This window comes from Grammomys surdaster, unplaced genomic scaffold (genome assembly GCF_004785775.1).
Source record: "Grammomys surdaster isolate TR1022 unplaced genomic scaffold, NIH_TR_1.0 203, whole genome shotgun sequence".
Taxonomy (NCBI): domain Eukaryota; kingdom Metazoa; phylum Chordata; class Mammalia; order Rodentia; family Muridae; genus Grammomys; species Grammomys surdaster.
In genome coordinates, this window is record NW_021604648.1 from 980,082 (window position 1) to 993,643 (window position 13,562).

The window sequence follows — 13,562 nt, forward strand, 5'->3', positions numbered from 1 at the left end:
CTGCATGTATGTTTATGTGAGGGTGTCACATCCTCTGGAACTGGAATTATTAGATAGTTTTGAGTTGCCATGTGGGTGCTGAGAATTGAACCTGGATCCTTGGAAGAGCAGCCAGTGCCCTTAACCACTGAACCACCTTACCAGCCCCTCTGCTGTATTCTTTTTTTATACTTATTTTTTTTCTTTTTTTTTAATATTTATTTATTTATTTTATTGATGAGTACACTGTAGCTGTCTTCAGACACACCAGAAGAGGGCATCCAATCTCATTACGGATGGTTGTGAGCCACCATGTGGTTGCTGGGATTTGAACTCGGGACCTCTGGAAGAGCAGTCAGTGCTCTTAACCGCTGAGCCATCTCTCCAGCCCTGCTGTATTCTTACTATGTGATAGTAGGCAATTTACCTGGTCTTGGTGTCTTTTTGGGGGAGTGGGGGCTTGGTTTTTCGAGCCAGGGTTTCTCTGTGTAGCCCTGGCTGTCCTAGAACACACTCTGTAGACCAGGCTAGCCTCGAACTCTCAAACTCAGAAATCTGCCTGCCTCTGCCTCCCAGTGCTGAGATTAAAGGCGTGCGCCACCACCGCCTGGCTAAAATGAAGTTATTAAGAAGTAACTACTCAGCACAAAGTCTGAGGGCTGAAGGCTAGTGGACGTTTCGACAGCCGCCGACCCGCAGCTTGAGAGCCCTGCACCGACTTTCGTGAAAGTCTGAGCCGGCTGTGCAGCTTTCCTCCTGTTCTGCAACCATGTCCACCAACGAGAATACTAATTCACCAGCTGCCCGGCTTAACAGATTCAAGAACAAGACAGTACAGAAATGTGCCGCCGCTGAATAGAAGTTAATGTGGAACTTAGGAAAGCTAAAAAAGATGACCAGATGCTGAAAAGGAGAAATGTCAGCTCAGTTCCCGATGATGCTACTTCTCCACTCCAGGAAAACCGAAACTATCAGAGTACTGTAAATTGGTCTGTTGAGGACATTGTTAAAGGCATAAACAGTAACAATTTGGAAAGCCAGCTCCAAGCTACTCAAGCTGCTCGGAAACTGCTTTCTAGAGAGAAACAGCCTCCTATAGACAACATCATCCGGGCTAGTTTGATCCCAAAATTTGTGTCCTTCTTGGGCAAAACTGATTGTAGTCCCATTCAGTTTGAATCTGCTTGGGCACTCACCAACATTGCTTCTGGAACATCTGAGCAGACCAAAGCTGTGGTAGATGGAGGTGCTATCCCAGCATTCATCTCTCTCTTGGCATCTCCCCATGCTCACATCAGTGAGCAAGCTGTATGGGCTCTTGGAAACATTGCAGGTGATGGTTCAGTTTTTTGAGACTTAGTTATCAAACATGGTGCAATTGACCCACTGTTGGCACTTCTTGCAGTTCCTGATCTGTCATCCTTGGCATGTGGTTACTTACGGAATCTTAGCTGGACACTCTCAAACCTTTGTTGAAACAAGAATCCTGTGCCCCCCTTAGATGCTGTCGAGCAGATTCTTCCTACGTTAGTTCGGCTCCTGCACCACAACGATCCAGAAGTACTAGCAGATTTCTGCTGGGCTATTTCCTACCTGACTGATGGTCCAAATGAGCGCATTGAGATGGTTGTGAAGAAGGGAGTTGTTCCCCAACTTTTGAAGCTTCTGGGAGCTACTGAATTGCCCATTGTGACTCCTGCACTGAGAGCCATAGGGAATCTTGTCACTGGAGCAGATGAACAGACTCAGAAAGTGATAGATGCAGGAGCACTTGCAGTCTTTCCCAGCCTGCTAACAAATCCCAAAACTAATATTCAGAAGGAGGCCACATGGACAATGTCGAACATTACAGCCAGACGCCAGGACCAGATACAGCAAGTTGTGAATCATGGCCTAGTCCCGTTTCTTGTTGGTGTCCTCTCCAAGGCAGATTTTAAGACACAGAAGGAGGCCGCGTGGGCTATAACCAACTATACCAGTGGTGGGACTGTTGAACAGATTGTGTATCTCGTTCATTGTGGGATAATAGAACCTTTGATAAACCTCTTGAGTGCAAAAGATACCAAGATTATTCAGGTTATTCTTGATGCCATTTCAAATATCTTTCAGGCTGCCGAGAAAGTAGGTGAGACAGAAAAACTCAGTATAATGATTGAAGAGTATGGAGGCTTGGATAAAATTGAGGCACTACAGAGCCATGAAAACGAGTCCGTATACAAGGCCTCATTAAACTTAATTGAGAAGTACTTCTCAGTGGAGGAAGAGGAAGATCAAAATGGGGTGCCAGAAACTACCTCTGAAGGCTTCGCCTTCCAAGTTCAGGATGGAGCTCCCGGGACCTTTAACTTCTAATGTCCAGCCAAGGCACAAAGTTGTTAGCTATGTGCTGTGCTATTCTGCGTTCTCATACATTTGTCTTACTGTTTCTCTACTAAGAACTCTTTTTAAATGTGGTTTGATATTGTAGCACTTTTTACAAAAGAAACTATACTTAAACAGTTACAAACTGTACATACTCTATGAAGCTGTCCTCTGAGTTTATTTCTATGTGGAATTTCGTACCCTGTCATGATGTCCTGTAAATAAAGATTAAGTTCCATTCTTCTTTAAAAAAAAAAAAAAAAAAAGAAGAAGAAGTAACTACTCAGCCGGGAAATGGTGGCGCACGCCTTTAATCCCAGCACTTGGGAGGCAGAGGCAGGCGGATTTCTGAGTTCGAGGCCAGCCTGTTCTTCAGAGTGAGTTCTAGGATAGCCAGGGCTATACAGAGAAACCCTGTCTCAAAAAAACAAGAGAGAGAGAGAGACAGAGACAGAGACAGAGAGAGACAGACCCTGTCTCAAGTACAAGAAGTAACTATTCAAGAAGCCTATACTGAAAATTAAGGGAGGAAATCCTTAAATCACAAAGAGCTGTACCTCACAACTATATATACATATACCACACATAACTTTTTTTTTTTCACTATTTAGACCTCTCTGTCCTAGACCTTGCTGTATTCCCCAAACGAACCTTAAACTCATTATCCTCCTGCCTCTACTTCCCTGAGTGCTGGGATGTGTGGCGTCATGCCTGGCCCAGCTGTGACTGTTAGTAGTACAGCAGGACTAGAGAGCTAGTCAGTCAGTGAAGTGTTAGACCCTGAGTGTGATTCACAGAATCCACATGAGTGTGAGACTGTGTGTGTGTGTTCCCAGGGCTGGGAAGATCTCTGGGGCTCACTGGCTACCCTGCTTAGTGTACTTGGGGAGTTCTAGGCCAGCAAGAACACCTGAGGAGCGGGGCTGGAGAGATGGCTCAGAGGTTAAGAGCACTGGCTGCTCTTCCAGAGGTCCTGAGTTCAATTCCCAGCAACCACATGGTGGCTCGCAACCATCTATAGGAGGATCTGATGCTCTCTTCAAACAGGCGGATGTGTATATGCAACCAAGCACTCATTAATAAAAAAAAAATTAAAAAAAAAAAAGAACACCTGAGGAGCACCACCCAAGGTTTGTTGTTTGACCTCCATGTGCACACAGACAAACACGCATGTGCGATTGCACATACACAACTAATAATGAGGCAACTGAAGCTTATCCATAGTCCTAGATTTGAGTCCTTTTCTCCTGTCTGGTTCTCAGTCTTCATGTAGTGTTTGGTCTAAGTTTTCTGGGAGGGGAAAGTGACTGTCTCCTTCCTGCTTAAAAGGCCTCCCATTCCCTTCCTACTCCATTGCTTCTCACCCTTAGGAGAGCTGAAATCTGTGGTTGCTAGATGCTCCGTGACCTGGGCACATTTTACTTATGTTAACTCATCCTTCCCTCCCCTCCACTCTGCTTCAGTGTTTAATTTCTACTTCAAGACCTTTGCTCTCCCCCAACCCCTTACCTTTTTCCTTTCCTTCCGCTTTTTTCATCCCTCCCACCCTCTTTTCCTTTCTTCCTCTCTTTATTTTGAGATAGGGTTTCATGTAGCCCAGGCTGGCCTTGAACTCACTATGTAGCTGAGACTGATCCTTCTGTTTCCCTTTCCAGGTACTGGGATTAATGGTTCGTGCCCTCATGGTTTAATTAATTCTGTGCTAGGAACTAGCTAGGAACTAGCTAGGCTTCATGCTTGCTAGGCAAAGTACTCTACCAACTAAGCTTTCTCTTCAGTCCAGCCCCAGATTTTTCTTAGGTGTTATCTTATTACTTCTTTATGAAAGCTTATTAAGTTAAATCCTTCTGTAATATATTCAGGAAAAATAAAGGGTATACAAATTCCTTTTCATTATATGCATTTTTAATCCTTAGATTTATTTAACTATGATTTTTCGGATTATGATCTGTATTATGTTAAATTCTGTAAGGCAGGAGCTGCTTCTGTCTTCTTTAGTGGCCCAACCCTAGGACCTAGCCTAGTCTGTAGTACGTTCTAGGCACGGAGTAAATCATGGTTGATTGGGATTGTGCTCCAACCCTCATGGCCATGTTTTCTAGAACAGCGGGATGAATGGTACCTTGGTTTCTGCTTCTCTCTTGGCTCTTCCCTGCAAATAGTTCAGCATAAAGAGCTGTTTGTTTTTACCCAATCACAGCACTGGTTGACTGAGCTTTTCCAACCGTTGTGTCACTGCACGTTCACATTGCCCAGCTTTTCAGAGACAAATTTGTTTTCTCAAGATTTTCATTTAATTTTTCCTCTGGAGTGGGAATGGAGGTTGACGATACTGACTGTGACCTTGAGTTGGAATTGGGCTGCAAGAGCTGCTCGCCAGCTTTTGTTCTGCATACGGTCTGGAATGCGGTCTGGAATGCGCAGCTGCCTGCGCAGCAGCGCCGCTCCTGCAGCAGAGCAGAGAAGAGGCCTCTCTCCTGATTTGCTAGCTTCCCCTGCTAAGCAGCCGCCTAGGGGGACAGAAATGACACTCAGCTGACCAGCCAGTGTTCCATGGAGAAAGTACCAGAGGACATCATTAGCTCTTTTTTCCTCTTTAAAATAAAATTCACTTCCAAAAAAGAAATTTTTTTTGAAGTATAGCTTTGTGCGTTTCTGGATATTTTTGTTTTTGTTTTGGCAGCACCAAGCATTGGATGTGAGGCCTTATGCATGCTCAGCAGGCCCTCCTCCCCAGCTTTCCCTGGTATTTACTTACTGTGCCAGGATGGAGCCCAGAGCCTTATCCAAAGTCCAAAGAGAACACTGTCAACTGGGTTGACTCTTCAAATAGTTTGGTTTTTTTTCTCTTTTCCCGTTTGTGTTTCTGCTGTTTGATCAGCTTTTATTTATTGCAGGAAAACTGAAAAGTGCAGAGAATGCAGATGAGCGAACAAAAAGAACCTGTACATAACTACTTAAAGGCGTATGCTGCTTTGAAATGACCAGTTTTCTCAGTGTTTCTTTAATTATTTATTCATTTAGACTCAATATGTAGCCAAAATAGCCTTGAATAATCTAACCATTCTGCCTCTACCTCCAATTGCTGCTGGTATTACAGGTGTGTATGTGTGTGTATGTGTGTGTATGTGTGTGTATGTGTGTGTGTATGTGTGTGTGTATGTGTGTGTGTGTAGCCAGATGTCTTCCTCAATTAGTCTCTACCTCATTTTATTTGTTTATTTGGTTTTGATTTTTCAAGACAAAAGTTTCTCTGTATAACCCTAGGATTGAAGTTGTGTGCCACCACTGCCTGGCTCCTAAGTATATTTTTTAAAATTATTTTATTTTATATGTATGACTGTTTTACCTGAATGTGAACCATATGCATGTCTGGTGCCTGGTGCCTGGTGAGTCCAGAAGAGGACATTAGACCTCCTGAAATTGGAGCTACACATGGTTATGAGTTGCTATGTGGATGCTGGGACTCAAACCTGGGTTCCTTGGAGGAACAGCTAGTGCTCTTAACTGCTGAACCATTTCTCCAGCATCTTTGAAGGCATAGACTTCATTTGTCCCTAGAATGCCTAGGACAGAGCAGACTATTAATAATTTTTTATGGTTACATTTATTTATGTGTATGTGTGTGCATGTGTGCATGTGCATAGCACAGCTGGAGGTCAGAGGACAGCTGTGGGAGTCAGTTCTCTCCTTCCACCATGTAGGTCCCAGAGACTGTACTTAGATTGCCAGGTGTGGTGCCTGGGACCTTTATCCACAGAGCCATCTTACAGGCTTACAAGTTTTTTGATGAATAAATCAATGGAATTGTACTGAAAGTAAGCATTGAAATGTAAAATGCATGATTAGTGATACAAATGGGCAGTTCCCATTCTAGTCAGTCAGTCTTTCCTGCAGACTACTTAGAGGGATAAATAGCATCTCATACTTTCTTTTTTCTTTTTTTTTCTTTTCTTTGCTTTTTTTTTGTTTTTTTGTTTTTTTGTTTTGTTTGTTTTTTGTTTTTTGTTTTTCGAGACAGGGTTTCTCTGTGTAGCCCTGGCTGTCCTGGAACTCACTCTGTAGACCAGGCTGGCCTCGAACTCAGAAATCCACCTGCCTCTGCCTCCCAAGTGCTGGGATTAAAGGCGTGTGCCACCACTGCCCGGCTTTTTTTTCCCTTTGTGTAGCCCACATCTCATACTTTCTACTCTTAACAATTTTCACATAATTTTTTTATTTGACCTTTCATAAAGAGTCTATGATTTTTTTAGTATTTTTGATTACTAAAATACTTTTTAGGGCTGGTGAGATGGCTCAGTGGTTAAGAGCACTGACTGCTCTTCCAGAGGTCATGAGTTCAAATCCCAGCAACCACATGGTGGCTCACAACCATCCACAGTGAGATCTGATGCCCTCTTACTGGGTGTTTGAAGACAGCTACAGTGTACGTACATGTAATAAATAAATTTAACAAATACTTTTTAGTATTATGGATTTATTACCATATTTGTATGGAAAGAGACAATCAGAGATTGTGCTTGGGTCAGTGCTGCTGTTCAGAGCAGGTACCTCAAGGAGTCCGAAGTACTCAGGAATTCACAGCTATTTGTCAGAGCAAAGGAACGGGCATTTGAGGTGTAGTATGACAGGCAACATGCTGTGTAGTCTCAGTCATGACTGCAAACCTGTGACAAGGCATGTTTTTCTCACTCCCTAACTGAAGAAACAGACACACAGAATGAGGACTGGATTGACCTGGGAGTCAGGCAGGGAGTAAGGGCAGGGCTGGAGTTTAATCTGGGACCATCAGGTTTCTGTTCTGATTTCTGTCACACTAAGTGTCCTTCTGCAGAGGTCTATCTGTAGAGACCAATTGAGGGACGTAGAAAATCAGAAGTTCTATTGTCCTTATTAGTATTTCATTCCCCTTAATTTGGTGAGATGGATACAACATTAATACCATAGTTTCTGCTTAGACGTTAGTTTATTTTTACTACCACACATGATCCTCAGTGTACTCACAGAGACTCAGACTGTAATTTCATTTTCACATGAAGCTCAGAGGGAGAGTGTCTCACCAAGGCGCATACTGCCGATAAACAGGGGACTCCAAACACACTGCTCTTTTCCCTGTAGAACTTGTGCTACGGAAGCTAGTAGTGTGAGCATGGACTTGGCAGTAGTGATTTCCAACTGAGGTGACTACAATTGTTCTGTCCTGCTGGAGGGGTCCTTGTGACATTCAGTGGACACAGGTAGGAATACATAGACGAGTATCCACAGTGAGAATTGCCTGGTCTAGAATGTTATTAGTGCTGACCTTGAAAGAAGCTTCCAGAACTGCTAGGTATGTCCCCTTATTTCTCCAGAGAAGTAAGTGACCAAGGCTTGCCTCTGAAGCATATGTAAGTGCTGGGCTGGGTTTTTTTTAGTAGCAGCAGATAGGTATTATCAGCAGGCTATACTCAGGGCATTGTATCAGGCAAGTGTGACTGGGGACATAGAAAGGCACTGAGCACAGTGTATCCTCTCAGAGTTACGAGACATACGGAGGAGGTAAAGGATGCCTGCTTACTTAACCCTGGCTGCAGATAAGCATCCTCATGGAGTAATGGTTGTACTCACTGATGGCCCTGGTTGAAGTGGTGCTGCTGGCTTGAGTGGACACTCTGAACAGCTAACTCTTCTTCTGCAGTTATGCGATGCCCACCAAAACCATAGAAGTGATGCGGCTGCCAGACCAAGGCAACAAAATGGTCCTGGACTCGGTCCTTACCACCCACGAGCGAGTGGTTCAGGTAAGCACCCGGGGTCCCCAAGTGCTTTTGCTCCTCTGATTCCCTCGTTCCATCTTTTTCTCCATCTGTCGTTCTTCTCTTACTGTTGTCTTCCTTCCCTTAAATCAGTGGTTCTCAGCCTTCCTAATGCTGTGACTCTTTAATACAGGTCCTCATACGATAGAATTCTTCATAATTATTTCAAAACTGTAATTTTGCTATTGTTGTGAACCATAATGTAAATATCTGTGTTTTCCAGTGGTCTTAGGTGACCCCTGTAAAGGGTTGTTTGACCCCCACAAAGGAGTTTTGACCCAAAACTTTTGCCTTAAATGATATCTGTATTCCAGAACTGGACTCTTGACTCCTCTACTTCTGTTTTGAAATCACATCCATTCCCCAAGCTTCCCTGTATACTAGTAACCCTTGGTGTATAAATGCACGAGTGTGCGTGTGTGTGCATGCGTGTGCGCGTGTGCGTGTGTGCTTGATCTGTTGGCTGAGCTTCAAACATGGCAAATCCAGTTGTCTAGTGGACTTTGCTGGATCCTCCACACTGTGCTCCCTGACCTCACCTCAGAGAAAACTAATTTTTCAGGGGACAACTTCCCTCTTTGTCTGTAATTCTTTGAGCCTAGTGTTTGATTCTTCTTTGTCTTTGTCCATTGATCAAATTCCTTACCTTCTGCCAATTAAAAGTCTTTGAGATCCATATTTTTCACTTTATACTCATCCCAATGTGATCATTTATCTTTCTTGCTTTCTTTGCTGTAATAATTGTCTTCCTTTTCTTCTCTGCAGAGATAGGAGGGTCACAGCCACACCGTGAGAGGGTGCCCAGAGTTGTTAGGAGCCCAGTAACTCTGACATCACCTGCTGCCTTATAACTTTACTGACAGGGTCAACATGCCGTGCAGTTTACTCAGTGAAAGTATACAATCGATAGGTTTTTATATATTCAAGCAGTTACATAACCAGTACTAGTCAGTTATAGAACATTTTCATTACTTCAGAGAGAGATCCTATGTCAGTCAGCAGTCGCTCCTCTTTCCAAGCCCTCCCTAGCCCCTTGCAACCATAAGCAGTTGCAGCTTTAGTCAGCATGGGAGAAGCGCGGAATCTTCACTGATTCCTCACAGCACCGGAGAAGCAGGGCAGGAAGCTTGTCTGCGTTCTGTAGCAGACTGGGGTGGCCCGGTTCTTGAAGTCCATGGGTGTCTGTGCCCCACGTTGGATGCGCCAAAATGTGGGGAAAATTTAGAGGCCACCACAGCGGTGGGGCCCCGGAGGGGCTTCCACGCTGTGGCGGGTCCCACATTCGGGAGGAACCCTATAGTTCTAGCGGCCTAGAGGCTTTGGCGGCGGCAGGCCCCAATAACACGAGGAAGTCCTTGGTTCCAAAAAGGTTTATTGTCATGGCGGATGATAGATGGATCTAGGCGTACCCCCGAAAACTCAGGGCAGTCCCGAGTTATATAGGGAGGGAGAAAGGGGGAGGATTGGGGGAGATCTGGGGGAGGCATGTTTAATTCGCTCTGCCCTCTGGCCTTCATTGGTATGTAAATCCTTAGGGCCTGAGGCCTATAGCCTGGCCTATGTGACTGAACAATGTAATTCTATGGAGACCATGACTGCTTTTCAGGATCCTGGGTTCTGGGGGGCACCAAACTCCTGCCGGTTCTCACGCAGAATCCCATGCAGAGTCTGCAGAGTCTCGGGGTTCTAGGCACCTGCTCAACCATGACCCAGGATACCCTTACGCAGTCCCACAAGTTACAGAACATTTTCATTACTTCAGAGAGAGATCTTGTGTCAGTCAGAAGTCGCTCCTCTTTCCAAGCCCTCCCTAGCCCCTTGCAACCACGAATCTACTTTCTTTCTCTGGATTTATTGTATTTTATGTTAACAGAAGTGTACAATTTGTGGTCTTTTAATAAAGCATGGTATGATAACACATGCTTGTAATCTGAGCAGTTAGGAGGCCAAAGCAGGAGGATTGTTGTGAATTTGAGGCTAGCTGGGCTATATACACTGAGATCCTACCTAAAGAAACTAAAAATTCCACATTAAAATGCCTTTTGTGTCTGACTTCACTTGGTGTGCTTTTGAAGTTTGTTCATATTGTAGCATGATTGGCACCTCATTAATTTTTGTGGGCAACTAATAGTCCATTGTGTGGAATTTACAGTTCATTCCCCTTTTTAGTCCACTGAAGAATCTTATCAGCAAGGCAGTAAGAAGTGTAAACAGAGGAACACCTAAATCTAAGTATGCTAATTTTAAAATGGCTGAAGGACTTTGAAATTTTAAGGTGTTTTTTGGTTTTTTGAGACAGGGTTTCTCTGTGTAGCCCTGGCTGTCCTGGAACTCACTCTGTAGACCAGACTGGCCTTGAACTCAGAAATCCGCCTGCCTCTGCCTCCCAAGTGCTGGGATTAAAGGCTTTCGCCACCACTGCCCAGCGAAATTTTAAGTTTTTAACTAATAATTTGCTTATAATGTATCCTACCCAGGTAGTAGCTCTGATGTCTGTATCATATCCCTCATATCACTGTGTGTCCCCTCCTGCTGTTCTTTAGTGTCCCTTTCACCAGCTGCAGAATTTGGATTTTCTAATGCAGTTATGTGATTCACATTTTACTGACTACTGCTCCCTCAGCCCTGGAAACTGACAGTGCTTCTGTCTGATTTTCCCAGTTTAATCCCATTTTTCTTCAAGGCTTCACCCAGGCATTACCCATGCTTGAAGCTTCTTTGACCTTCCCTGACTGAGTTAAGTGGTTATTTCTCTTGTGGGTCCTCATAGTGCCCTGCGTGCCTCCTGCCACACATCTGACTCACCTCTGGATTCTCAAGACAAGACTAACACCAGTGTTGCAGGATACCTGATCACACTGTGAACACTGAGATTGTGTTATTTACAGGGGAAAAAAATGTTTCTAGTTGTGGTGTGGCTCAGCCCTTAGCACACAACTTTAATCCCAAACAATGAAGGTAAAGTTTGCAGAAGGAAGCACCACTCGGCAGACAAAGTGACGAATCAGAGAAAGATTTGACAGAATCGGATATGTCCAGCTCTCAGGAGGAAAGAGAGGAAAGGGAGGCTACTTATAGACCAGTGGAGAGAGAAGGGGAAAAAGGAGTTTTACCAGGACAGGTGTACAGAGACAGATTGCAGAGAGAGAACAAGCAAGACAGAGGTGAAGGCAGGACGAGCCAGAGCATGAGAAGGAGCCAGAAGATTAGAGCATAACAGAGGCTAGAAATTTCCAGGACGAGGCCTAGGGTACCAGACTGAGGCAGTAAGCTCGAAGACAACAATTACATCAGGTAAATAAAAGTTACACAAACACACCAGCAGCACCTGGCCAATGTGGTAAACATGAATTGCATCCAAAAAATCAGTATTGGTCTGGTTGTGACATCCACTGCCTACAGGAACATTGGCTGTGACTGTTTCAGCAAACACCCACCTTCACAGCCAGAGAAACCCTATAGGGATTGAGTTCAGAAGTCAGCTCTGAGTGTCAGCCTCTCCTCCACTGGAGTTGCAAGGGAGGCCAGGCCCTGCTTGCCAGTTACCTGGGCTTCAGCATGCTCTCTTAGACATCTCTCTTCTTTGCAGATCAGCGATCTGAGTGCTACATTTGCAGAGATTTTCTTGGAAATACTCCAAAGCAATCTTCCAGAAGGAGTCAGATTGTCAGTGAGAGAGGTAGGTACTAATGTGGGGAGAGGCCCCTGGTGGCCTACTTATGCTCAAAATGAGGATAAAGAAGTTTGTACTGCTTACATTTTGAAACAACAGAAATGTGTATTTCAGCCTAGCTGCTATCAAGAGAGGTGTGCAACTTGGTGGTGGGGTAACCATTTACTCTGAGGCCTCTGAGGTGTCAGGGATGATTCTATGTGTACCACAGGAGCTGGCTTCCATCACAGAATTGTGACATGAGCCATGACCTCCAGATTCTCTTCCCTTCAGGTAGCTGTAAAGCAGAAACATAGTTTAAGATTATAAATGGCACAATACATCAGAGCATGAGTTCCCCAGGTGCTGCCTTACCTTAGAGAGACATTTTGTAGACTGCCAAGGTGTGATTGTACACAACTCCATTGAATATATCTGGTAAAGAATGAGAAACCTACAGAAATTAACATTAGGCTAAATACTGGGTGTCAGTCAGGCCTAGTTGCCATGACAACCCTTCTTATGATAGAGTTCCCATTAGGTCATGTTAACCTGGTGTCATTGCCTCATCCAGCTCCCCTTGTTCTGTCCCTGCTTGTCTGGTAGTTATTTCAGTATCACAGAGATCTGTGGATAGGGTAAAAAAGTGCTGGTCATACTAAAAATACTACATGTGATCCCAGCTCTCAGCAGGCAGAAGCAATAAGACTGAGGTAGTTTACAAACCTGATGGCTTGAGGTTAGTTCTCAAGACCACATGGTGGAAGGAGAGAACTGACTCTCAAATGTTGCCCTCTGACTTCACATGTCAGTACATGTGTATACATGCACATCAAAAATAGATGTAATTTTAAAAACATACAAATTCCTAGACCTTATGGCTTAGTGGTAGTGTTAACTTTGTATGTGGAAGGCCTTGGCCTCTACCATGATTAAAAACCAAAAATAACCAGAAAACTTCTGTTGTAATACGTCTAGCATCCTGACAGTAGTTGTTTACTTGTCTGTCTTGTCTCAGCACACTAAGAGGAAGTGTGCCTTTATTCCTGGTACCCAATTCAAGTCTCTATCATGCTACATGCTACAAGGGCTGACTGTGAATGACCCACTGCGGACAGAGCCGCCTGTGGGTCCTTTTTGAATGTGCTTGTGTATGGGTAACAAAAGCTCCGTGGTGACTGCCTTTTTTTTTCCTTGTCTCAGCACACTGAAGAAGAGTTCAAGGGAAGGTTCAAAGCTCGGCCTGAACTGGAAGAGTTGTTGGCTAAGTTGAACTAAATACTGCGAGCCCTTCGTGTGGTTGTTGGTCTCAGAGAAGTTCCTCCTGCAAGATCAGAGTTAAGGAGGAGCCTGAACACTCACACTGGGAATGCCTCCTTGTATCTGTGACATCCGGATTTGCCAGATACCATGTTCCTTAACAAAACCTAGGGCGTTCTCCACTAATAAACATCTGCTGTTGCCACTCTGTGTGCGAGTGTGTGTGTGTGTGTGTGTGTGTGTATCAGTTATCTTGTGAGGTATCTTTAAGGAATTCTGTTTCTCCTTTTCTGAACATGTTCTCATTCTGCCATACTTTTTTAGTTAGAGTGAATTCATTCTCTAAAGCAGTCTGGTATAAACTGACTGTTTAAGATACAGTCTCTCTGTAGCCTTGGAACTTGCTATATAGATGGGGGTAGCCTCAAACTCACAGAGATCTACCTGCCTACTTTCCCCCAATTTCCACCCTTTAAATGCTGGGGTTAAAGGTTGTATGCCACTGTGCCCAATAT

General features: G+C 44.3%; 1 protein-coding gene and 1 pseudogene across 1 annotated transcript in view; both read left to right on the forward strand.

The window, feature by feature from the left end:
- Positions 1-13,257, forward strand: part of Mrpl48 (mitochondrial ribosomal protein L48) — a 48,449-nt gene extending 35,192 nt beyond the window's left edge. Inside the window, exons 6-8 of the mRNA XM_028770742.1 lie at positions 8,018-8,120; positions 11,725-11,814; positions 12,991-13,257. Coding sequence (XP_028626575.1) covers positions 8,018-8,120; positions 11,725-11,814; positions 12,991-13,065 — 268 coding nt within the window. The 3' untranslated portion in view covers positions 13,066-13,257. The remainder of the gene's footprint in view (positions 1-8,017; positions 8,121-11,724; positions 11,815-12,990) is intronic.
- Positions 620-2,606, forward strand: LOC114623985 (annotated as a pseudogene).
- Positions 13,258-13,562: the final 305 nt, after the last annotated feature.